Genomic DNA, 26,190 nt, shown 5'->3' on the forward strand with positions numbered 1-26,190 from the left:
TGACACCCCTCCCCCTCTCCCTCCCCTGTCCCCCTCCCCGACACCCCTCCCCCTCTCCCTCCCCTGGCACCCCTCCCCCCTCTCCTGGCACCCCTTCTCCTCACCCTTTCCCCTGACACCCCTCCCCCTCTCCCTCCCCTGTCCCCCTCCCCGACACCCCTCCCCCTCTCCTGGCACCCCTTCTCCTCACCCTTTCCCCTGACACCCCTCCCCCTCTCCCTCCCCTGACACCCCCTCACTTCTCTCCTGGCGTTGCTTCGCTCTGCCGCCATCTTCCGGAGACTCTCGCCCAAAGCCGAGGTCTCTCTCTGATGGGCCGAGATGGCGTCCTCAAACTGGGCCTGCAGGGCCTTCAGCTCTGTGGTCGTGGCGCTGATGGTGGCCTGGAGGGAGCAGCAAACCGGCCACGGCATCATGGGCGGCCCGAGGCTTGGGCAGCTGGTGGTCTGCTGAGGCCCACGCGGGCAGCCAGACGCTGTCCTCGCTTGGGCCGCACCAGGTGGGCAGGGGCAGAGTGCGGCCTGGGGCTCCAGGTCAGGGTCCTCACGGTGACTGCTGTCAATGCCCCCGATGCCAGGGTCCCAGGGGACATGGTGAGAAAGCCCCAGAGGGGTCTCCCCACCGGGACGGGCTGACCCTGCCACCCACGCCTTGCCTCTGGGGTCTCCAGGGCAGGGTGGGCGGCAGGCGCCCAGTCAGGGACTCAAGCACTGACCTTTCTCATCCCTAAAATGTTGCTATTGGGCCCATCCCACTGAGGGGCCAAGAACAGCGATTTGGCAGCGAGAGGGCCCTGCCCTCAAATGTCACAGACTTCGGGACTCCTTGGGCTGGGCAGTGTGCTCAGTGGTCATGCCCAGGAGCTCGGGACTGGGCCTCCACCCTCGCTGGCTGGCCAGGCATGGGAGAAGCCCCCCAGGTCCCTGGCCCCGTGGCTGGGGCGTCCACTGCGTCTGTTCCCAGATGAAGGGCCTCTAGTCCCCCTCTCTGGGACCCTGCCCGTCAGCATAGGGCCAGAAAGGCAGACCCCAGCTCAGAAGACGTGGCAGTGGTGGGGAAGGGGGAGCCCTGTCCCTGAGTCCAGGTGAACACAGGGACCCCTCAGCCGAGCCCGTGGTTTCCTGAACTTTCACATAGGTGGGGACCTTAGGGGAGACCCACATCACTGCGAGCCTAAACGTGTGAGTACCCGCAGACGTGCCTGGAAAGGGGCCGCAGGGCCACCCCCACAGAGACTTCGCAGCCATGCTCAGGCGGCCCATTCATCCGGGACTCAGCTTGGCCTGAACCTGCCCTCCTGGGGCCGCAGCACTCAAGAGGCTCCCCTCTGGCACTCACCGGTGGGCACTCGGAGGAGGTGGGGGTCCTCTGGGCCCCAGGCTAGGCAGCAGTGCTCGAAGATTTCCTTGTCCACGGGTAAGGACAGCACCTGCTTACCCAGAGCCTGAGGCCAGCCCAGCTTCCTTGCCAGGATCCCCCTCCTCACCAACCCCCCCCCCCCCAGCCCCGCCTGGCCCCACGGTGGTCTGGGCCCCAGGGTGGTGGTTTCCTGAGCAGGAGCTGGCTTCCTGTTCCAGGAGGCGCAGGTGCCCTCACTACTGGCCCTGGGCTGGGTCTCTAAGAGACCTCTCCGCTCCCACCCGCCGGGACTCGGGATTCGTTGGCCGCTGCGGAGTGAGGGCGCTAGTGGGTTGGGGCTCCATCAGGACAGTGTCTCCCGCTTTTGGGGAAGGAGCCTCACTGTGCCTCCTCTGCCCCCGCCCCTGCTGTCCTTCCCCACTGACAGGATCACCTTGGGTGGCCGGGTCTGGCTGTCCCCAGGATGGGCCCTGCATGGCTGTGGGGGCCCCGCCAGGAAGCCCCTGGGAGGGTTGTGAGCGACAGGGCACTGCCCTGGAGCCCCTCCACCTGCCAGGGGTGTTTCTGATGGCATCCCACACCTGGCTTTCCTCGGCCGGCATCTCTCCTCTCTCTCCCTCCTCAGTGGGTTTTAATTTCCACTTTCCATGCCAAGGTGGCAGAAGAACCCTTAACGAGCTCCCTGAAGTGTCCCGCTGGCTGGCAGGCCATCCCCAGTCCAGGCGCAGACTCGGAGCCAGCACGAGGGAAGGTTCCTGAACCAGCCCCTCTCTGAGTTGGGGTGTCAGCTCCCAGGATCTTGGGGGGCGTTCCTGGTTCCCTGACCATGGGTGGGACTGAGGGGGCAGCTTGGTGGGGATGGGAGGAAGGAGGGCACAACCCCATGGACCCCCATTCCTCCCATGGGTGGCCCTTGGAAGGGCCACCCAGCCTAAGGGTGGGACAGAGCAGGGTGGGGGCTCCAGGGAGAGAGGCTCTTGGATAAGACTTTCCTGGGTGCCAGGAGCCCCTCGAGGCAGCTCTGCTCACAGTGACCACATCAGGCAGCAGTGGGGCGGGGTGGAAGGTGAAGAGACACCCTGGCTGAGCCCCACCCACCCCCCCGCCGGACACAGCAGTAGGCGCATCGCTCATGGGGTGGAGGCACAGGGCCTCCAGGGTCATTGCCCCCACTCCGAGTCCTAGTTGCTACTGCCTGTCCTGTCCCCTGGACATGGGCTCCTGATGGAGTCCGGAGTTCCAGGTGACCCCAGCTGGTTGTCCGAGGCAGCCTCAGTGTGGTGGTGGGCCTATACCTATGGGGGTCTCTCCCATCCCTCATCCCTCGGGGATGCCTCTCTCCTGGCTCGGCTTGGGACTCTCTGTGGATGTCCTTCCCAGGGAGGATCTGCCTTGGGCACAATGCTGGCCTTTCCAGGTTGGGTTTCTCCTTTGGGAGAGTCTAATGGGCCAGCCCCAAGAGGCCTCACACACATTTCCTGCAGTTCCGTTTTACCAAGTGCAGCTCAGGTGCACAGACAGGCAGGGCTGGGTGTCTATGGGCTGGCCAGGGCCCAGGTCTGGGTCTGCCCTTCTCTGCTGCTGGCTCACCTATGGCCCCAGGCCCTCCTCTGTCGGCTCTTCCTGGACGAGTCTGCTGCTGGGGAGCAGGGACTGGCTCTCACAGCCCCACCCACCCCCAGCTTTGGTTCATTGGGTTTTTCCTTCCCATTAAGACAGTGTTTCCTCCCAGCAGACCTGGGCATTCCCTGGGGGAAATTCAGGCCAAGGGGGGCCAGGACAGAGGGGGCTGTGTACCTGGGACCAGGTAGGAAGCTGCATCTGGGGGTGGCCCTGCTGGGTGCTCAGTGCCTTGCTTGGGCCCACAGGGCTCACCTCGGCTTGCTCATGCTGGCTCTGGGCCTTCTGCCGCACCTGTTCCAGCTCCTGCATGGACCTGGAGAGCTCCTCCCTCAGCAGCCTTCCCTCTGCTTCTTTCAGTGACAGGGCCTGGTGGGATTTGGGGGGGTGGTGCTTGTGAGGATCAAGGGCCTCTTTAAGGAGAGGCCAAAGCCTTTGCCAGGATGTGGTGTGTTCCTGATTCCACACCCCTGCTTGGGGAGGAGCATCACCCCAGAGGCAGCCTTTGTCCCGAGTGGGGTCGATGGGGCCTTTTCACTCTGTCTGACATGGCCCAACTTCCGTGCGTATGCTCAGTCAGCTCTCCACACTCTGGCTGGCTGATCAGGTGGATGGAAAATCAGACACAGAGATGGATGGTGGCTATGGATGGACAGATAAGTGTGTGGATAGAAGGAAGGATGTTTAAGTGAATGGATAGACAGATGGTCAAGAGAATGGTTAGACAGATGGTCATATGAATGTGTGGATAGATAGTTGGGTGTACGGATAGTTGGATGGATGTTTAAGCAAATTGATGGATAGATGTATGGTTAGGTGTGTGAATGGAAAACCAGGTATGTGGATAGATGGCCATGTATGTGGGACATCTGCTGGGTGTATAGATAGAAGGATGGCAAGTCAAGTGAATGGATGGATGATGGACAGATGAATGGGGGGACAGTCAAGTGCATGGATGGATAGATGGGTGGATGGATTGGTAGATGGATGGGTGGGTGGGTGGGTAGATGGACTGATGGATGGATGGGTGGATGAATGGATGGATGGGTGGATGGGTGGATGGATGGATGGATGAATGGATGGATGGATGGATTGGTGGATGGATGGGTGGATGGATGGGTGGATGGATTAGGGGTGGATGGGTGGATGGATTAGTGGATGGATGCTCAGTGCCTTGCTTGGGACATGTCAGACAGAGTGAAAAGGCCCCATCGACCCCACTCGACACAATGAATTGGTGGGGGGATGGATGGATTGATGGATGAGTGGATGGAGGGATGGATGGATAGATGGATGGATGGATGGATTGGTGGATGGACGGATGGATGGATTGGTGGATGAATGGATAGATGAATTGGTGGATGGATGGATGGATGAATGGGGGATAGATGAATTGGTGGATAAATGGATGGATGAATGGATTGGTGGGTGGGTGGATGGATGGATGGATTGGTGGGTGGATGGATGGATGGATGGATGGATGGGTGGATGGATGGATGGATGGATGGATGGATGGATGGATGGATGGATTGGTGGATGGATGGATTGGTGGGTGGATGGGTGGATGGATGGATTGATGAATGAATGGATGAATGGATGGATGGATGAATTGGTGGATGGATGGATGGATGGATGGATGGGTTGCTGGATGGATGTCTGTCCCCCAGAACTTCTGTGGAAGACCAAAGCTGCAATCCAGTGACCTAGAAAGGTTGCCCTCATAGCCCTCTTGCTGGGTCAGAGAAGGCATGGTGAAGTGGATGTGAGGGTTCCCCGCTGCCTCATAGTGCCCCATCACCTGTTGCATCTCATGTTCCATTTGGAGGAGACTCTTGTCCCTCTCGTGCTTCAAGCTCTGGATTTCCTCCTTCAGAGCCTCCCTCCTGGCTACATTCTTTGCTACCAGCTTCTTCTCCTGTTCCAAACAGCGAGCTGCCACTTCCTTCTCCTCTGTCAGAGACAGACTCAGCATCTCCTGGGCCAATGCAAAGGGACAGGCTGTGTAGGCTGCATAGGTCAGGACATGTGAGACCAGCAGGTCCTAAGTGAGACCTGGTTCATGGGACATCAGGGCAGGACAGGTCCCCAGAGGTTGTCTACCCCAGTCAGCCATATACCACTTGTCTTACACAGTGACACCAAAGCAAGAGCTGGGTCTCACCATCTGCCCTCCCACTTTTATGTAGTGGTTCAGAAACCTCTCCTGAGCCTCCCCATTCGTAAGATGTATAATATGTCAAGCAAGACCTTCAGGGAAAGCTCCCTCCAGCTACGGGCCCTCAGACTGCAGCCAGGTCAGCCTGCCCGAGGCCTGGCCTCTGCTGCACACACGTTCCAGGCCCTGGATGGCTCAGGCTCACCTGAACTAGGAAGAGTCCTCCTCTGGCCTAGCCACAGCATGGCTGGGGCACCTCTGTCTCCTGGCTGGCCCCTTAGGCCCCCACCCCTAAGTGTCTGCTGCATTTTGGGACGTGGTGGACTCCGGGGAAGTGACCAGGCGACTGGGTGGCCCAACGGAAGCAGACCTTCTCCCTCTGGAGCCGAGCCAGGTCCTCGTGGTGGGCCAGCGCCTGGCTCTCCAGGGCCAGCTGCGTCTCCCGCTCCTGCTGCACCACTTGCCTCTGAAGCCGCCCCACGTCCCGCTGTAGCCTTGTCTCCTGGACCTCCCAGGTACTTTTCAGCTGCTGCATTTCCACTGTGAAGTGACAGGTGCATCAGGGACTGGCCATAGGCCCCCCCAGCATGGAACCCCTGTGGCCCTTACAAACTCCCTGTGGAGTGCCGGGCCCACAGAGGGACAGCCCCCTGCTCTGAGGGGGCTGTCAGAGCCGGGGGGACACAGCACTCTGTGCCCCACTGCAGTGTGTGTGTCCTAAGTTGTCACCTTGTACCGGCTATGGCCAGGCGCCCAAGGCAGGGCGGGCTGAACAGGGAGCGCAGGGGAGGGGCAGGGAGCCAGCATGCTGATCCTGTGGCTGCAGCCCAGTTTTGCGCCTGGGCCCAGCATTGGAAGCAGGCAGGACAGGTGCCCGTCCCTCCCAGACAATAGTGGCAGGAGCCGTTCAGCCCCGTGAGCTCTCGGCCTGTGTTCGTGCTCCTTTGGGGGACTGGGGAGTGGGGGCAGCACATCTGGGGGTCGAGATCCACTGAAGGGGGGAGAGGAGCCGAGAGAGCCCGCCTGAGGAGCACCTTGCAGGGCCTGCCGAGCGAGCCGCACGCTCTGGGCCTCTCCCTCCAGCTGTTCCCGCTGGGCTTGTAGCTGCCTCAACAGCTGGTGGGTCTCAAAGAGGCTGCTCTCCAGAGAGTCCCTCTCGGCCCTGCAGAGAGTCATCAGACAGTGGGGCCCGTCACCTGGGCGGTCCTGCCGCTGAGGGGTGGTGCAGAGCGCAGTCGCTAGACAGTGGGACGGTGCCTGCCACGGCCAGGCTCATCAACCAGAAGATAAACAGAATGAACATCTCATTCATTTTCAATCTCTAAAACCAAAGTGGGCCCTGCACAAATTCATCTTTCAGATGGATTAAAGAGCTAAATGAAACAAAACAAAACAAACAGCAAATAAACAACTCAGAACTATAAAAACAGTAGAGGGGCGCCTGGGTGGCTCAGTCGGTTAAGCATCTGACTCTTGATTTCAGCTCAGGTCATGATCTCAGGGTCGTGAGATCGAGTCCTGTGTTGGGCTCCATGCAGGGCGTGAAGCCTGCTTAAGATTCTCTCTCTCCCTCTGCTTCTCCCCTTCTTTCCCCACCCCCGTGAGCACGCTCGCGCTCTCTCTCTAAAAAAAGAAATAGTCGAGAAAAACACAGAACGGTATTTTAAAATCTTCTTAAGACACAAAAGCCAGAAGACAAAAATAAAGAGGCCAGCAGATCTAAATACACTTAACGGCGGGGGGATGGTTGGGCAGAAAAGATTGCATAAACCAACTTAAATGACAAGGGACAGACTTGAAGAAAAAAATCTGCACTAAAAAGACAAAGAATTAATATCCACCATATGGGAAGAGCTCCTGTCTATCAATGACAGAAAGTCAGCTGATCCTACAGAAAAATGAAAAAAAAAATGACTGTTATTCACAAAGAAAACACAAAGGGAGAATGAACATATAAAGCTTACTCAACCTTACTAGGGCTCAAGGAGATTCAAATTACAACCATGAGGTGTTATTGACTATGTATCAGATTGACAAAACTTTAAACAATGGTAATATTCAACGTGGGCAAGGATGTGGGGACCATTTTCTTTGTGGAGAGGAGGCTGGGAAATTTCAAAATTTAAAGTGTGCCTATCTTCGAGCCCGCAATCCCATTCCCACATGTCATTCTCCAGAAATACCCAGGAACCAGCACCGTGTGTACAAGATGCTCACTGCAGCTTTCCATAGGGTATTGACTGGACTTGGCTTCCATGCTGATAAACGGCAGCATGTTAGAAATGGTGGTGCATCTAGTGAGCTGTTGCTGAGGACAAGGAAACTCTATTCTCTATTCTCTGAGCAAAAGGACACACGTAGCCTGATTCCGCTGTGCTAAGCTGCCTCCGGCTCAGGAAGTACCTGGAAAGGTACGGCAGCATTCCTCTCTGGAGAGGCTGATAAAGGGGCTTGAAGTCGTCAGCCGTCAGCCGGCCAACCAGCGCGTCCTCACCGTCACTAGGCTCTGGCCTGTGCTGGGTGGCGTAGGGTGAAGAAAGGAACCGGCCAAACAACACACATGCAAACACCACAAACACTCAAACAGAAACACACGAACACACAAACAGCAAACACACAACCCCACCCAAGTCAATGGGTCAGGGAGGGCGTGGGCCATGGGGGACCTTGCTGACCCTGACGGCCCTCCACCCCGGCCCCCTGCACACCGCTGCCACCTTAGTTGGGGGGGGTAGGGAGGGCACACTGACACTTCCAGGGCTCCCTGATGGCCTGAGGAGCCCAGAAACCTCACTTCTCTGATATCCAGGCTCTATCCTTGTCAGCACCCCACCTGTTCCCCACTCCCCACATCTGTGTGAGCACCCCCTCTGTGGGGAATGCTCTCCCCAACACCTTGAACCCACCTCCTCCCAGATATCAGCCTGGTCCCCTCTGGGAGAAGTGGTCTCTGCCGCTCAGACACCAGAATTTTCACCTCAAAGCCTGGGAATCTGAGGGTGCGTCCAGTCTGTCCGCCCCCGGGAGCCCCGAGCAGCTCAGCCTCCCGCAGCAGAGGCCCAGGGGGGCCAGCCAGGGTGCGGGCAGGGGGCGGGCAGGGACTCCACCCAGCTCTCTGGCCGGTGAGGGAGCCAGCACCCTGCGAACTGAGAGGGTGTCCCGGGGCTGCAGCCCCGTCGGGGCCTGGCTGTGGGGGCTGCAGGACCCTGAGCCCTGGGCCCTCCCTCCCCGTCATCCAGCCTGCTGCGGGAGAAGCAATATGCAGCAGGACTTCTTGTACCTGCTCGTTGTCAACATTACCTCGGAGCTCCCCGAAACTGCTGCGGTCAGACCCTGCAGCCCCACTGAGCCAGCCAGATACACACACGCTGTGTGCGCCAGGCATGTGTGGTTTGACGAGTCCCCAGCAGCCTTGTCAGCAGAAGCTCAGACTGCTCACTGTGAAGTGCTGTTTAACGAGCAGCTGGCTCTGTCTGGGGGCCACTGGGCGGCCATGTGCAGAGGCCCTGGGCCCAGAGGTCAGGTCTGCGCCTGGAGAGAGGATCCTGGGCTGCGGAGGCCTCTGCCGGCGATCTGGGCGGCAGATGTTGGCAGGTGCCAGGGGCCTCTACCCCCCACTCTTCTGAGTACCTGTGGGGCTTGGGAGGGGGTAACAGGCAGGGACCCTCTGCTCCTGCTGACCCAGAGTAGCCTTCGTTAGGTTTTCTGTTCCAATTTCTCTGTCAGCTTTCATTTGCAAAAGGTTTGTCTGTGAGGATGTTTAAGGACCTGGGACTTGAAGGGTTCTCGTGACCCCCAGATTCTGGAATTCCAGGAGGAAACCTTTCTAAAAAATACTTAGATGTTCTCAAGAGAGCCCACAAGTTTGGGGGCAGAAAGCCACCAGCTTTTGGATTTCCACAGAGACCTTGGGACCAGCTCAGCTCACCAGGCAATAGCAAACAGGCACCGTGTTCTTGCCTCCAAGTGCCTATTTCATGTCTTCTGGAAGGGGCCCCTGAAGGTCTTTGAAGCTCACCCTGCCCTCAACCTCATGGTTCCCTGGGGCTGACACTGTCCCTGGCTTCAGGGATGGGCCCGTGACTCCAGCCTGCCAATCTAGGCCCTGCAAATCCCAGGACTGGTTCAGGGCCTTCAAATGGCTCACGATGGCCAATGGTAGCAGCTCTTGGGCTTTGTGGGGAGAAGGGCAGTACGTCCAATGGAGGAGGGAGCCTGGAGTGGCCATTGACCATTTGCCACCTCTCACCCTGAGCCTGCCTGAGAACAAAATCCCCTGAGTTAAGTAAAACTGAGCAGGGAGAGACAGGATTCTGATAGCACTGTGGGAGCACCTGGATCCAGCCTTGCCTGAAGCCATGTGTACCTGAACTTCTTAGATCCATGAGCAAGACATCCTATGCCTTCTTTCTGCTAGTCTGAACTGGGTTTCTGGTTACTTGCAATCTGGCCAGTGTAGCCGCCTTGCTCAGGAGCACCATCCCAGGGCTCTCACTACATTCACTTCTAGATGCTCCTCCTATCCAGGCACTGAGTTTGCCCCTCACTCATAGCCTCTCTCCCACATAGACAGAATTGCTCCACCCTATAGTCGCTGAGTAAGTGCCTGCCCCCTGCCCCACTCCAGGCTCTTCCAGGGTGAGGCCATGTGGACACAACCTGCTGGTAGGGCCCCAGGTACCTGAGGTCAGTTGCCTCCTCAGCTGTGAGCTGGACCTGCCTCTCCAGGGCCTCCTGTTTGGCCAGCAGCTGGGTCCGCTCCTCAGACAAAGCCTCCTTCTCCTGCAGGGCCCTCTGCAGAGTGTCCATCTGGGCCTCCTGGTCCTGCAGGCTCTGGGCCAGCTGTTCTTCCAAGGCCTGTTTCTTGCATGTGACCTGGGGGTGGGGTGGGGAAGGGACAGTCTGGCAGAGTGGGAGGGTGAGGGGCCTTTCAAGAGAAAAGAAGCAATTTTGTGCAGAATGACAGGGAGGAAAAGATGGGGAGGAGAGTGAACAGAAGACAGATTGGACCTCAGAAGTGCCCATGCGTGTTTTCACAGCAGAGGGGCATCCACTCCCGCAGCCGTGTTGGAGAAGTCCCTGAACCGAGCATTCCCAGGGAAGAGCCAGCCGCTAGTCTAAATGGTAACCTTGGTTGGCCCACAAGTGTCCAGGGGGCAGGCAATATCACACAGCAATGGCAGTAGAAGGTGGCAGAGGACCAGACTGCTGCGGACAAACACTTCCATCGAGAATATCACAAGAATCTAGATAGAATATGACAGAGGGATCTGTAGAAGGCCTCAGAGAGCTGCCAAGGCAGTGGGGACAAAAGGAGCCGAGACCTAGAGGGAGGGACTCAGAGGAATGAGCCCACCACTTGGCATCTCTTCTCTCCTCAGAATTTGCTGACCTCGAAGTTTTGGCTGAGAAACTGAGAAGCCGAGGAGCGTTTCTGACAGTGCTATGGCCTCAGGGGAACAAAAACTCAAGTTCAGAGCCATCATAGCAGAGGGGCCCTAACAAACACCCCAGCTTTTAGTTGCATTCACCACAGGGCTTTGCCTTGGTAGTGGTACTGAATCGGAAATAGATCATCCCTCATAAAAGCCGAAGCTCAGGTTTGAATCACTTCAACCAGGGACTATGGTGATCATTCACTGCCCACCAGAACCCAAAGTAAGTCTTCTCTGGAAGAAGAATAGCGTCATCAAGATCCTCAAGTTGTTTCTACAGTTTTTTACCTATGACACTTGGCATTTAATCAACATTACCAGGCATATCAGGAGATAGGATCATATGGCAAAAAACACACATAAGAACATAAATACCGATGTCTCCCTGCCCTCTTGGATACTCAGGTATTGGAGTCATTGGACACAGAGTTTAAAATAGCTGTAATTCGACATTTGAGAAGATGGACGGCAAGATGTAGAATTTCACAACAGAACTAGAAACTAGAAACAATGTAATTTTAAAATACAGTAATCAAAATTAATAAATATATGGTTTCAATGCCAGCTTAGAAAGAAGAGAGGACCACTCATCTGGAAGACAGAAGAAAGAAGGTATTCAGACTGAGTCACGAAGAGAAAAAAGGATGAAAAGCACAGAAGAGAGGGTACCAGATACATGTGACGAGGTAAAAAGGCCCAACATTGTACGATCGAAGTTGCAGTAGGAGAGGAGAGGGACTATTGGAACAGATACTGCACAAGAATGTCCCAAATCCAGTAAAATCCAGCAAGCCACAGATTGAAAATGAGCCATAATCCTCCAATAGGATAAATACAAAGAAAATGTCACAGAGACAGAGCAAAGTGAAGTTTCTGAATACCAAAGATAAAGAAATACACTTTTTAAAACCAGAGGGAAAAACACACGTTACCTTAAAATGAGCAACACTAAGACTGACATCTGATTTCCAAGCAGCAACAAGGAAAGTCAGAAGACAGTGGGATGAATTCATCAAAATGCTGAAGGCAAATAATGGCTATCCTAGGATTCTATAACCTATAAAAAATATTCTTCAAATGTCGAGACCAGAACTTTCTGCTTCTGGTAATGGTGAAGGAGCTGGTTGAAGACCAACGCTCCCACCGCTGGAGCAGCTGGAAAATCTGTGCAGCACGCCTGCCACATAACTACCTGTATGAGGGCCCAGCAGGCGCCAAAGCGGCCAAGACCCAGGGAGACGTGGATGCAGCCGAGCCCGACACGCCACCACAGATTTTCCTTGTGGTGTCGGCCAGCCCCCAAGCAGCACAAGGCCCAGAGCCTTCGCAGCCAAGCATAAGGCCTTAGCTAAAAGGCTGGGAACTTGACTCAGGGTTTCAGCAGGCTTACGAGACTGGAGAGACCTAACCTGGAGTGCAAAGCTACCAAAGCAGCTGCGGTGTGAGAGGTGAAGGGATCAGAGGGGAGGGGAGACTCAGATTCTGTATTGTTTTTAAAAACGGTACTGATTTTTTAAAGAATATAACTCCAAAGAAGTATAGGGCCAAGGGACGATAATCTGAATGAGAAGTGGCAGCCGAGAATCTGAGAAGTTAGGTAGAACTTCGGGCAGTCTTAACAGAATTGAGAAAACAAAACCTGGAGGTAGGGCTCACCAGAAGCCGCAGGCCCTGGTCAGCACCCGACAAGTCCAGTGAGGGGCCCGGGAGAGCTGTGCCGGACCCTGGAGCACACCAGAAATAGGCTGCTCCTCACAGGAGACTGAAGCCCACTCACAAACCAGCTTGGGCTCAGACTGGCTAAAGGTGATCTGCCCCTGCTCTGACTTCCCAAAATCAAAAGCAAATTCCCTCTGGAAAAAGTTGATATCGTTCAGAGCCTCAAGTTATCTCTACAAAAACATAAAGTCTTATTCAACAAAATTATTATGCATATCAAGAGGCAAGACCACATGACTGAAAACCAAGAGATAAAAAGACAATAGAAAGAGAACCACTTGGGGATGCAGATGTGGGAGTTATCAGACAAAGACTTGAAAAAGATTATAATTAATATGCTGTGAAGATAAAGCATTTGGCCAGATAACTGAAGTGTGTGTGTGTGTGTGTGCATTGTCAAAGTGACCATTTAAGGCAAAAATATGAATAATATATCGTACAGTTTATAACAGCACATGTAGAAATAAAATATATTGCAACAAGAGCACAAAGGATGGGATGGATAAATGTAATACATGTTGTGAAGGTCTTAAATTGTTTTTGAAGTAGTATAATATTTGAATATAAATTATGCATATCATAATTTTAGAGTAATTACTAAAATAATAAGGAAAAGAAGTATAGCTTAGAAATACCAATAGAGAACATAAAGTGGAATACTACATAAATATACAACTAACCCAAAACAAGGTCAGAAACAAGGAATGTAAAAATGTGGTGGTTTTTTTTGGAAGATTTTATTTATTTATTTGACAGAGAGAGACACAGCAAGAGAGGGAACACAAGCAGGGAGAGTGGGAGAGGGAGGAGCAGGCTTCCCGCGGAGCAGGGAGCCCGATGCGGGGCTCGATCCCAGGACCCCAGGATCATGACCTGAGCCGAAGGCAGACGCTTAACGACTGAGCCACCCAGGCGCCCCATAAAAATGTGTTTTTAATGAGACAAATAGAAAACAAGTACCGAGATGGCAGAATAAAACCAAGCATATCAACGGTTACATTAAATGTAAATGGTACAAACACTCCAATTAACAAGTAGACTGTCAGAGTAAACATAAAAGCAAGACCCAACCATATGCTTTTTACAAGAAATACACTCTAAATGTATTTTAGAGTGATCTAAATCTATTGAAGGATATACAGTGAAAACACTAAGCATGAGAAAATTAGCGTGTCTCTATCACTATCACTAGATACCAAGGAAAAGAGTGTCGCTGGAAAGGAGAGGGGACACTTTATGATGATGAGAAGTCCATGCATCATGAAGACATAAAATACTAAATGTGTGTGCACCTAACAATAGGAATTCAAAACATGAGGCAAAAAAGGACAGGACTAAAGTTTGAAATAGACAATTCCACAATCACAGATAGAGATTTTAATGCCCTTCCAGCACTAATTGTTAGAACAAGTAGACAAACACAATAAGCCAAGTAAAACCAATAAATAAAACAAGTAAAACAGACAAACAAAAAGCCAGTAAGGACATGGAAGATTTCAACTATGTTGGAACTGATGTTTATAGACCTTATATGCCCCCGTACCATTGTGCACTCTTCTCACGTGAGCTCCTATAAGCCATAAAACATGCCCTTAGATCCATTCCAATAGCATGGAGTAGGTTTTCTTTTTTTATTATTTTCTTTTTTTTAAAGATTTCATTTGTTTATTTGAGAGAGAGAGAGAGACAGCAAGAGAGAGCACAATCGGGGTGACTGGCAGAGGGAGAAGCAGACTCCCCGCGGAGCAGGGAGCCCGATGCGGGGCTCAATCCCAGGACCCCGGGATCATGATCTGAGCTGAAGGCAGACGCTTCACCGACTGAGCCACCCAAGTGTCCCCTGGAGTATGTTTTCTGAGCGCAATGGAATTATATTAAAAATAGGTAACAAATAGGTACTTAGAAAATCCGTATGTTTGAGGTTAGGCAATGTACATCAATAACCCACAGGTCAGAAAAGAAGTCACACAGAGAATGAGAAAATAGCTTGATCTGCAAGGTAATGAAGCGCAACAAGCGAAGTCATCAGTGCGCAAAACAGAGACATGAGGCGACAGGAACCCTGAGGAGCCTACATGTTTAAGAAATTGAACTCATTATCAAAACACTTCTCACAAGAGAAACTCCGGACTGAAATGACTTCACTAGTGAATTCTACCAACATTTAGGGAAGAAATAACATCAACGTTAAAACGCTTTCAGGAAATAAATAAATTTCCCAACTGATTTTATGAGGCCCTGGGTCCAAATCTGACAAAAACATGATGAGAAAAGTAAATCACAGACTGCTAGTCTTCATGAATATAAATGCAAAAATCCTTCACAAAACATTGAATCCAAAAATATATAAAAAGGCTATTAACCTATGACCAAGTAAGGTTTATCTCGGGTATGCAAAGTTGGTTTAACATTCAAAAATTAACCAATATAATTCAGCCCATTAACAAGAAGAAGAACAATGACGTGATCATCTTGATAAAGAAAAAACATTTAAAAAAATTCAAAACTCATCCATGATAAAAACGATAAGGACCCCTCTCAACACGCTAGGAATGAAAGGAACATCCTCAGTGTGATGAGGGGCATCCATGAAAGGCCCATCGATAACGTCATACAGAAGCAAAATACTAAATTCCTTCCCGGGGTCGGGGGGAAGGATAGCCACTCTCACAGTCTTTACAACTTTGTTCTAAGGCTCCTTAACGTGCATCGAGAGAAGAACACGTAAGAGTCACCGAGATCAGAAAGAAAACTGTTGCTTCTCAGAGAGGCCATGGCTATGAACATGGAAAACCCTGGAGCTCACGAGTGAGCTTGGCAAGGTCACGTGACTCAAAGTTCATAGATGAGACTGTACTTCTCTACACTAATAATGAACACTAGGAAAATAAAATTAAAACAGCAAGGCAGGGCGCCTGGGTGGCTCAGTTGGTTAAGCGACTGCCTTCGGCTCAGGTCATGATCCTGGAGTCCTGGGATCGAGTCCCACGTCGGGCTCCCCGCTCAGCAGGGAGTCTGCTTCTCTCTCTGACCCTTCCCCTCTCATGCTCTCTCTCTCTATCTCATTCTCTCTCTCAAATAAATAAATAAAATCTTTAAAAAAAAAAAACAAACAGCAAGGCAATTCACAATATCAAATTTAAGAATCAATTTAATCAAATGGGCAAGACTTTTACACGGAGCACAAAACACAGCTGAGAGAATTCAGAGATATACCACAGCTTCACGGAGGGACACTGCAATGACGCTAAGGTGTCCAGGCTTCTGAAATTGACCTATAAAGTCAACACAATCTCAATCGAGGTTCTAGCAAGCTTTTGGGGGTGGGGGGAATGACAGAAATTCATAAGCTGATTGTGAAATGTACATGGATATGTAAAAAATTTAGAACAGTCAAAACCATTTTGAAAAAGAAGAATAAAGCCGTGCCTGGGTGACTCAGTCAGTTAAGTGTCTGCCTTTGGCTCGGGTCATGATCTTGGGGTCCTGGGATCGAGCCCTGCGTCGGGCTCCCTCCTCAGCGGGGATTCTGCTTCTCCCTCTACCCCTCACCCCAACTGTACTCTTTCTTGCTGTCTCTCTCTAATAAATAAATAAAATCTTTAAAAAAAAGGAAAGAAAAAGAAGATTGGAGGACTCATGCTACTTAATTTCAAGACTTACTGAGAAGCTACAGTAACCAAGACAGTGTGGTTTTGGGGAAAGAATGAGCAGATTGATTTGCACAGATCAACAATCTGATCTGTGCACATATATGCATATATATGTTCAATTTACTTTCAACAAGTCGCCAAGGTAATTCAGGAGATAAAGGACAGTCTAAAAATCGGTGCTGGGACAGCTGGACATTTGTATGAAAAATAACGGGCTTCAGTTCTTACTTCACACAATACACCTGTGGTTCACACATTTTGGGGGCATCAGAATCACCTGGAGGGCTCCTTAAAATTCAGATTTCTGCCACCCATCCTGCAGTTTCTGATTGAGTGGGTTTTGAGCGGGGCGTTTTGAGAATCTGCGTTTCTAACTAGTTCCCAGGTGCTGCTGATGCTGCCGGCCTAGGGAACACACTTTGAGAACCACTGCCATCCAGAAAAATCAACCTGCAATGATCACAGACCTATATGTAAGAGTTAGGTGAAAAACAGGATGGTATTTGCTTGTCCTTGGGCTACACAAAAAATGTCTCAGACAGTATCTAGGAAATCCTAACCATACGTTTTTTTAAACTTGGCAAATTGAATTTTACCAAAGTTAAAATTCTCTGTCCACCAAAAACAACAGTAAGAAAATATATAGGCAAGTCACAAAGGTGAGTAAACTATTCTAAGTACATCCGTCTGACAAAGCCCTCGTGTTCAAGATACACGAAGAATTCCTAGACGTCCATAACCAAAATACAAACACCCAATAAAAGTGGGCAAAAGATTTGAACTGACACTTGACAAAATAAGGTATGCAAATTTCCAATGAGCTCATTAAAATGTGCTCAAGGTCATTTGCTGTCCAGGAAATGCAAATTAAAACCACAATGGTATATAACTTCACACACACAGAGGAATTAAAAAGTAAAAGTGGATGAGGCCAAATGTGGACCAGGCTGAGGAGCCGCTGAAAGCCGCCCCCCGCCCCCGACCGGCTCCTGGCGGTGTAGATAAACTAACACAATCACTTTGGAAAATCACTTGCCAGTTTCTTATTAAATTCAATGCACACCTACCAAATGGCCACGATTTCCCTCACTATACATGGACGCGACTTGCACACCAGTGTCCAGGACCGTCTTGTGCATCACAACCCAAATGTCCAGCAGCAAGGAAATGGGAAAGCGAATGTGGTTTATTTGCACACGAAATGTTACTATGCAGTTACTATGCAGTCAAAAGCCCCGAGCTCTTGCTGCCTATGGCCCGATGACGCCCACCAGCATCATGCTGAGAGAGTGGGTGGGCACAAAACGGCCCCGACTCTCTGGCTCCGTTTACCAGAAGCTCTCGGACAGGTGAAGCCCGTGCATGGGGGGCGCGTGGCGCGGAGGCTGCCTGGGGGCGGGGCAGCCCCGAGGCCCCGGGAGACAGTCCCCGTCCCGTCGGTGCCGGCCACGCGGTGCACGCAGTGGTCGCAACTCGTGGAACAGCACGCTGGCTCCTGAGTGTAAATCACACTGCAATGAAGGGAGGAGGGAAAGGGACCAGACGGAGCCTGAGAAGTGGAGGACTCCAAGCTGAGTCCCAGAGCAGGGGGCCCGAACGCCCCGGGGGGGCGGGGCAAGACTGCAGGCGCAGGGTTCCACGTGGGGCAACAGGCCGGGACTGGAGGAAAGCAAAGTGTTCCAGTGCCACTCCCCACGGAGCCTGCCCTCCTCCGAAGGCCGGGGTCCAGGGAAGGCCGGAGAATGAACGCATGAGCCAACGAGGGAACAGCGAGTATGGAGGTGGTCCAGGGAGGTGAGAAACAGGACAAGGGAGGAAGCAGTGAAGCGCCTGACCCCCGAGTGTGTGGAAGTCACGGGGCAGAGGCCTTCGATCCTCCGACGGGGGCACTGGGACAGGCCCCGCATACCGTTCTCTGCTTATCCCTCCCCCTGTCTCCTACCCCCACCGCCGGGAGGCCAGTGTCAAGGCGGGCTCTGAATCTAGCCACGTTGGTTGGCGGTCAGCCTTGCTGGCAGACAGCACTGGTGCTGACGTCCTGAGCCAGCGTGACTTCTAAAGGTGACCCGTGGCCTTCCACGCCCCGGAGAGACGGGGCGGCCCTGCTGGGTGGGAGTGGGAGCCAGGAGCCCTGCGGACACCTCACCTGGCCCATCTGCTCCTGCAGCTGGTCCCGCTGCTGCTGGAACCGGGCCGCCTGCCCCTGCAGCTGCTTCTCCAGGTGCCCGCAGGCCTGCTGCAGGCCCCCGCGCGCCGTCCGCACCAGCTCCAGCTCCTGCTCCAGCGCCTTCTGCTGCTCCCGCAGCTGGTCCCGCTCCTGCTCCAGCTGCCAGCAGGGGGGCAGGGGGGCGTCGGGTCAGGCTCGGGCACCGCGCCCGTGCACCACGCCCGTGCACCACGCCCCGTGCACCACGCCCCGTGCACCACGCCCGTGCGCCCTCGGTCCCGTGGGCTGAGCACCCCACCCGGCCGGCGCAGGGCCTGGCAGGCTCCCTTATGCCTCCTCCCCCGCCCCCTGCTGTCTGGGCAGGAACGGAGAAGGTGGAGGGGTGGGGTTGCCGGGCGGGCCTGGCTCCGAGAGCAGCCCGGGGACCAGCCTCACCTGCAGGACCAGGTGGCTCAGGGTGCGTTTGTCCTGAGCCAGCGCCTCCGTCAGGGCCGCCGTCTTGGCCAGGGAGTCCCTCTGCTCCACCCCCTCCGACTTCAGCCGCGTCACGAGCAGTCCCAGGTCCGTGCTGCTGGACTCGGCCTAGGGCAGGGGGGACGGTGCGGTCACCCCGATGACACTTTGGGATCCACGTGAAGACCGTTCCCACAGGCGGAGAGCCGTTGTGCCAGGGAGGGAGGGAGCTCTGGGCGGGACAGGGTGGGGAGGCCTCTGAGGTGAACGCTGGCCCCCTGGGTCCTCAGGCTGCAGCCAGGAGAGGTGGCAGGGTAGCCGAGGGAGACCACGGGGAAGCAGGTGTGGCCAGGGGCCAGGGCCCACTGGCTGGGGACTCTGCCGATGGACTGAGGGCCCAGGAGGGTGAGGAGACAAATGAGTGGGAGGGGGCGGGCGGGGAGGTCTACCCGGGCCAGGGCTCTGCGCAGACCCTCCCTCTCGCTGTCCAGGACGTCCCTCTGCAGCCGGGCCGAGTTCAGCGCCTCCTGGGCTGCCACCAGCTCCTTCTTGAGCCCTGAGACCTTCTCCTCCAGCTGTTCTAGGCGCCCTTGACTGAGGCCCAGAAACCAGAGGGCAGAGGGTGTGAGGTCATCTCCGGGCAAGAGGGGGCCACAACGGGCAGGGTGATGGCCCACAACTCCTTCTGAGCCCAGGGAGCCCCAAAGGAGCATGGGTAGCCCTGAGGGCCAGGAAGCTCGTGAGCCCTGTTTCAGGGCTTGGGTGGGACGGTGGTGTTCCTGGTCCATACCCGGACAGCCCTGGGTGAAGAGTGTGTGTGTGCACACGCCCGTGTGCACACACAGCTCACAGGGCCCACCTCTGCCCCTGGGGCGGGGAGTAGGCCTTGGGCCGGAGGTTGGAGCAGAGGTGTGGGGGCGGGGGTGACAGCCCAGGCTGGGGGATTCTGGAGAACCCTTCGCCCCTGCTGTCCCATCAGGCACCCCCACTCCCGGAGAAGAGCCCGGTAAGGACGTGGCCCCGTGTGTAGCTGGGGATACGGGGGCTGAGAGGCGTTGCCCAGCGCACCTGGTCCCCAGCTCCCTGCAGCCCCGCTCGCCCTGCTGTGCCAGCTCTTCCTTCTGCTCTGCCCATGGTTCGCGGCCTCCAGCCGTCTCAGACGGCCGCCTTGCCCCTCATCCCCTCCGCCACAGTCTCCAGAGCCCTTTTCTTGCTGGGGACAGGGTGGTGGAGGTTGGGGCAGCCCCAGGACTGGGTCCCGGGAAGGGGAGCCGAGGGACACACCCTGGGTAGAGTCAGACCTCGGCCAAGTGCCAGGAGCGTGGGCAGGGTAAGGGGAGGTGCCAGGCCAGGGGGCCACTTGGGGCAGCATCCTGGGGAAGCGTGGTGGGGGACAGGAGACACCCAGCCACCTCTGGCCCCGGCAGGCCGATCCCCTCCCGGACGGCTTCTGTGAGCCCCAAAAGCACTCGAAGGTCTTGCTCCCTGGTGTGTCCCATGCTCAGCCCTGTGGCACCCACAGGCCAAGCTCAGCTAGTCCTTGCAGAACTCAGTGGGAAGGACGGGACCCCTCCTCTGCCGGCACCCTGCTTAGCTCGCTCTGACAGGGACCCCGGGCCCTTGAGGTATAGCACCTTGTGCAAAGCCGTGCTCACGGGCTGACCCACTCCAGAGGCCTCTCTGCATGCCACCCCTCAGCCAGGAATCTGGGCCTCAGCGGCTCCCCATCGGGTCCTGGCCCCTGGAGCGCCCAGTCCTGAAGCCTCCCTTTCCCAAAGGCCCGTGGGATCTGGCCTCTCTCCTCCCCCAACGCTGAGGGGCCCACCCGGGCCAGCCCACCCGTCCCGGGCGCTGCCCCCCCCCCCCCCCCCCCCACTGCCCTCTGCTCAGTAGAGGGATGGCCCCCACCAGTCTCACCCTGCTCACTGCGTGGCTCTGCACTCCCCCCCTCTGCACCTGTCGGCCCCTGGGAGGCCCCCCTCCCCCGTCACAGGAAGGCTTCGGGCCTCCAGGCAGCCTCCTCCTCCATCCCTCCCTGCCACGCCCGACGCCGGGCTGAACTCCTCTCCCTGGGTCGTTCCCGGGGTGCCTCTCAAGGCAGGGTTGGGCTCATTTCTCCTCAGATCCCCGGTCTCAGCACTGAGGGCACTGTCGGGTCACCCAGAGAAGGAGCCCCCCCTCCCCGAGGGAGCCGCAGTCCCCCCACCCCCAGGGGGGATGAGGGGAGGCAGCCTCCTTGCTGCTCCCTCTCCTGGCCCCTTTGGGAAGCACCTGCTCCTCCAGCCAGAGCCTGCGGGCCCCCACGTCCCAGCCCAGGCAGGGTGTGGACCTGGGAAGCCCCTCCTAGCCCCTCAGTCAGGACTGTGGGCCTCGGGAGATTCCGTGCTTCCCCACTCCCACTGACCCCAGAGCACTGAGATGTGCACAGAAGCATCCAGAAAGCCTCACAGCTGACTGCACCATAGGCCGCCAGATCCACAGGACAGCCCAGGAGGGCTCTCAGGCCACCCCAATGGATGTGGAGGGAAGGGAGTTTGGGGGATTTACAGACCATTTCTGAAGGATGGACAGGACTCCTGGGAGGAGTCCTGGGAGTCAGGCGGGAGGGGGGAGAGAGCACGCAGGTGGAACCAGGCTGCACTTTGGGGATGCAGGGGGAGGGGGCAGGGCATAGGCTGAGCCTGGGCAGAGGCAGCCCAGGTGGGCCCAGATGAGGGCAAGGAGACTCAGAGCAGGCAGGGGGCTGTGGGGCTGAGGGGACAAGGTGAGGCCAAGGGAGGCGGCCTTGCCAGGAGCAGTTTCCGTCCTGGAGGTGGGCCCGCTCTCTCTCCTGCTGGCAGCGCCCCTCGGCTGGCGCTGCCCGGCCTGCCCCACTCAGCCCTGCGGTCACCTTCGCAGGAGCTCGCTGGTCGCCCTGCAGTGCTGTGCCTCCCGGCTCTGCGTCCGCAGCCTGCGCAGGAGGTCCTCGCGCTCCCGCACCTGCTCCCGCACCCGCTCCCGCGGGAGCCTCCTCAAGGCCTGCAGCTCCTGCGGGCTCTCGGACAGCTGCTCCCGGAGCCGGGCGGCCACGGCCTGCGGGGACTCCAGCTGCAGGCGCAGGTCCTGCCCCGGGCGGGCGTGCAGCGTGAGCCCCCTCTGGCCTAGGCGGGCCTTGGACCAGACTCCCCCAGCAGAGCTGCACTGCAGACCGGAGCCCCCTCCCTGGGGCTGCAGCTTGGGGGCCCCGAAGATGCACTGGCTGTGTCCAGACCCTTCCCCGGAGCCGCCTCCTTCTCAAAGGCCCTTGGCTCCCCTCGCTGGCACCCCGGCCTCCCTTCCTGGGGCCTGCGGGGTGTCCGGCCCTGGGTAAGCCATGGGCAGGCCGGGTAAGGGCCCTCTGTGCACAGCCCCGTGGCTGCCCACCTGCTCCTGCAGCCGCCGCCTCCCAAAGGCTGTCTGCACAGCCTGCAGTGTGGGGTCCGGGGTGTCCGGGGAGCAGGCCCGCGGTGGGGACACACCCTGGTGGGGAGACGCAGAGCGCGTGGGCCTCCTCAGCAGGCCCCGGGCCTCCTCAGCTCCAGCACTGCCACCCCATGCCAGCTCCGGGCCCCCGGCGTCCACCTGGGCCACCTTCAGGGTGCAGAGAGGAAGGGACGGAGGGAGACAGCTCAGGGCTGTGGCCAAGCAGGGCCCTTCCAGATCCTGTGGAGGGTCAGCCATCAGGATCCTAGCCCCTCTGCCGCGTTACCCCAGGAAGGACCGAGACGGGCCTGCACCTCTGGGATGCTCTTGAGAACGTGCTGCAGGGACTCGGCTTCATCCTCCGAGGTGTCCGCTAGCAGCTGGCCTCTGGTGCGCCGGGACTGCTGCGGCCAGAGCAGATGCCTCAGCGGGGCCGGCGCCGAACCCCCACCCTGTGCCCGCCTTCTCGCAGCCCCACGCACCAGCTTCTGGACCTGCATTCTGAGGGAAGAGATGGTTGCCTCCTTCTTCGAGTTTTGCTCTGTGAGCTTCTCCACCAGGAGTGTCTGCTCGGAGACCCTGGAGAAAAGGTGGGGGCCGGGGAAAGGGTTGTCAGAGCAGAGAACAAAGCCCAGAGTGCAGGGGGGCCCCGAAGATGCACGGGCTGTGTCCACACTCCCCCTGTGCTGTGGCCCACACCCTGGCATTGGCCGAGCAGGCCTCAGTCCCTTGCCTGGTCAGACACTTCTCTCCTGCTCTAGAAACTTCAGTGGCCCCCACTGTCCCTGGAGCAACGTGCAGAATCAGAGTTCAGCATTTCAGGCCCCCACCCTGACCCCAACTTGCTCTCCAGCGTCATGGCCGGTGGCCCCTGAGGCCCTGCCCCTGTCCTTAGGCCGTTGGTCCAGCTGCTTCCTCTGCCTAGAGCACCTCAGCCACCGAAATCTAACAACAAGTGATGTCATTGTCCCTTCCTTCCCAGGAGCCACCTTCTTCTCAAAGACCCCTGGCTCCCCTCCGTGGCACCTGGGTCTCCCTTCCTGAGGCCCCAGCATCTTTGGCGTAGGCCCTGGGGTGAAGCCCCTGCAGGCTGCATTGGGCCATCATGCTCCTTTGGGGCTGCTCTGGGGTTTGTTGGACTCAGCTGGTCCCCTGAGGGCAGGGCACGTTTCTTCCCCTCAGCTTGCAGGTGTTTGTGGCCAGTGATCCTAGGTTCTGTGAATTGTGCGCCAGGGCCAGCAGGTTAGGCCTTCCCTGGGGCGCTGCCTCCCCACCGCCTGCCGAAGCTGCCCTCCCGAGATTTCTGAGCCACCGACATGGTTCTGCGTCCAAAACCTCGTGTGCTTGCTCTAAGGCTCATTTGCACCAGGAGTAGACCTGGGCCCCTCCACCTGCCTCAGCTTCTTAAACGGGCTACCTCAAAGCAGGCGCCCACCTCTGGAGGGATGTGCTTCTAGGCCGGAAAAGTCCACTTCTGGGACCCAGCTAGGAGGACGCAGTCCAAATGCGTCCACTGCAGCGTCCCCTGAAACCCTCAACGTTCGGGCGCTCTAGCTCGGCCTCTGGAGGTTGGCTAGGGACTTGTGAGCCCACCACCTTGGGGACCATCCCTCTGCCGCCAGGAGCGCCACCACGCACGTGAGCAGAGGGCTGGCAGGTCCAGCTGCCCGGCACCCACCTGGCCTGGAGCGCCACCTTCTCTGCGTCCCAGCGGCTCTGCAGCTGGAGCATCTCCTGCACCTTGTCCCGTAGCTGCTGCTCCAGGGCCCCGGCCCCGCTCCCGGCTGACAGACGCAGGTTGGAGTCAAGGTTCAGGCAGGCCGTTTGCAGGCGCCAGGCCATCCTGGCCGCCTCCGCTCGCATGTCCGTGAGACCCCTGGGGTACAAGGGCAGCACCCCCAGCTGAGCCTCAGGACCATCCACGGGCTCCGGGCCCGAAGGCTGCGAGCCGCTGGGAGAAGCAGGATCTGGTCACCTGGGCCCTGCTCTCTGCCCAGAGCCGACCCCCTCCCCTGCCATCCTCAGAAGCCTCCAGCACATCCCAGCTGGGGAGGGGGAGCGGGGCCCGGCCAGGACAGGCTCTCTGCTTCCAGCACGACACTGACCCTCTGAGCCTCAGTCTCCTGCTATGTGAACGGGGTGCTGACATGACATGTACCTCAAGGATCCCAGGTCAGACCTGTGTGAGGTGCCAGAGGGATCCGAGGGGCCCTGAGGCTCTGCCCTATGGATCCCCCCCTCTGCAGCATCCCCCTAACTGGCCTGTCCCACTGCCTTCTCTCCCCTTGCACCCCTGCCTACCTTGCTCTGTCTGTTTGTGCTTCTCCCACATTGCTCACCTTTCCTGTCTGTTCCTCCACACCTGGGGGGCCAACCCAGTGGGGCCCGTGCCCTCACCTCTCTGTGGTCGCACGCAGCTCGGCCAGCTGTATGCGGAGTGCAGTGACCTGTCTCCACAGGAGGAGGAAGTCCTGGGGCCCCCCTGAGCGTGTGCGCTGGCTCTGAAAGCAAGAGGCTTGAGTCTGCTTCCGGCGTGGGAGGTGAGAGGAGCCCCACAACCCCACTCACCCTCCCCACAGCCCCCTCCTCCGGATGCCAAGCTGGGCTGTCTCCCACAGCAGGGAGAAGACCCAGCACCACCTACGGTCCCGCAGCCCCCTTTCCCATGGGCTTATCTTCCCAAATAATGCAAATTGCCTGCTTCCTGGGGAGCAGTGCTCACTCCCCCACCCCAAGGACCTGGGGAAGTGACCACATCCAGGTCCTGCCCAGAACCAGGACTCACCCAGCCTGGTCTCCCTGCAGCCCTCAGCAACTGTGCGCCCCCCACCCCCTCCCCCCAGCCAGCACAGGGAGGGGGAGAGGCTTCCCTTCCTCCTCCAGCACCAAGAGAGCAACTCTTACTCTAGGGGAGCCCCTAACATGTCCAGGTGTGGGGCTTGGTCCCTAAAGGTGCCAGGGACACAGAAGCCTCTACCCTTTGGAGCTCACGGAGGGGAAGGTGGAGAAGCCGCCCGCTGAGACAGGGCAGAGTGAACTGGGTAGTAATGGTGGAGCAGGAGGCCACTGTAGGACTGTGGGGGAGGGACAGGGGACGGAGTTGGGGGCAGTAATGGGACGGGGCCGTGTGTGGCCAGCGGTGTCAGCCTATCAGGGAACTGGGCTAAAGCCCAGGGGTCCTGAGTCTCCACGCCACCTTCCCGGGCCCTGCACTCGGCTGTGTCCTGAGTGCTGACCTCCCGCGACCCAGGCAGGCTCACCGTGGGCCCAGCACTGCCCCATACTCCCTCTGCCCTCCCTGCCTGTTCCAGGCGCCTCTCGAACGCTGCTTTCGGACAGAGTGCCTTCACTTCTGCCGGCTCTCAAGACCCACACACCCTCCCTCCTTCATGAAGCCTTTGCCGATCCCCCGTCCTGACCCCACATCTGAGGTCCCCCCCTTGAGCCCAGGAACACTTCGCTGTAGGCCCCTGCGTGCCTGGGACCAGAGTCCTCTGTATGCTTGCACCGCGCCCCGCACCCCCATCGTGATCATCAAAGAGCAGGGATTAGACCTGCCTCCTGGAGGAGCAGATGCCTGGCCTGGCCTGCCCAATAACGACGATGAAACTACATTAGATTCCAGGCTTCACAGCTTCCGGAATGCAAGGCTGGGCTGGCTGACGTGGGGAGGAGCTCTCAGGCCAGGAACCGGCGAGGTCAGGAACTCCAGAGGAATACAGGCAACCTCTTGCCACACTCAGCAACTTGAGCATGTTTCCTTGACCACGGGCTCAGGGGACCGAGAGAAAAACCTGGGGTCCATCCAAAGGGGGAGTCTGCCCACACTCATGAGTGAGGTCTCAAAGCTGCTCTCTAAGTAAGGGGCGCCAGCTGGGACTGACCAGAACCCCCAGGTGCCCACATACACACGCATGCACACCAGCCCTGCCTGCAGGACACTGTAAGGAGGTACAGTGGATGGAATGTCTGTGTCCCCTAAAATTCGAATGTTGAAACCTAATCCCCAGTGGGATGGGATTTGGAGGTGGGGCCTTCAGGCTCCACCCTCGTGATGGAGTTAGCGTCCTCATAAAGGGGCCCCAGGGAGCTCCCTCGCCCCCTCCACCGTGTGTGTGCGTGTGCGCGTGTGTGCGTGCGCGTGTGTGTGTGTTTATAGTGAGAAGGAGCTGTCCGGGTGTGTGCGTG

General features: G+C 56.9%; 1 protein-coding gene across 1 annotated transcript in view; it reads right to left on the minus strand.

Annotated features, from left to right (window-relative positions):
• CROCC2 (ciliary rootlet coiled-coil, rootletin family member 2) overlaps positions 1 to 26,190 on the minus strand; it is a 70,743-nt gene that overhangs the window by 22,702 nt on the left and 21,851 nt on the right. Inside the window, exons 6-19 of the mRNA XM_032413133.1 lie at positions 24,400 to 24,497; positions 23,681 to 23,878; positions 22,485 to 22,581; positions 21,964 to 22,170; positions 21,452 to 21,663; positions 19,011 to 19,155; positions 18,544 to 18,690; positions 18,088 to 18,267; positions 9,816 to 10,009; positions 6,169 to 6,296; positions 5,505 to 5,674; positions 4,778 to 4,954; positions 3,235 to 3,348; positions 240 to 383 (exon numbers count right to left, since the gene is read on the minus strand). Of these exons, the coding sequence (XP_032269024.1) occupies positions 240 to 383; positions 3,235 to 3,348; positions 4,778 to 4,954; positions 5,505 to 5,674; positions 6,169 to 6,296; positions 9,816 to 10,009; positions 18,088 to 18,267; positions 18,544 to 18,690; positions 19,011 to 19,155; positions 21,452 to 21,663; positions 21,964 to 22,170; positions 22,485 to 22,581; positions 23,681 to 23,878; positions 24,400 to 24,497 (2,211 nt within the window). The remainder of the gene's footprint in view (positions 1 to 239; positions 384 to 3,234; positions 3,349 to 4,777; positions 4,955 to 5,504; positions 5,675 to 6,168; positions 6,297 to 9,815; positions 10,010 to 18,087; positions 18,268 to 18,543; positions 18,691 to 19,010; positions 19,156 to 21,451; positions 21,664 to 21,963; positions 22,171 to 22,484; positions 22,582 to 23,680; positions 23,879 to 24,399; positions 24,498 to 26,190) is intronic.

This window comes from Phoca vitulina, unplaced genomic scaffold, assembly GCF_004348235.1.
Source record: "Phoca vitulina isolate PV1807 unplaced genomic scaffold, GSC_HSeal_1.0 scaffold1, whole genome shotgun sequence".
Lineage (NCBI taxonomy): Eukaryota > Metazoa > Chordata > Mammalia > Carnivora > Phocidae > Phoca > Phoca vitulina.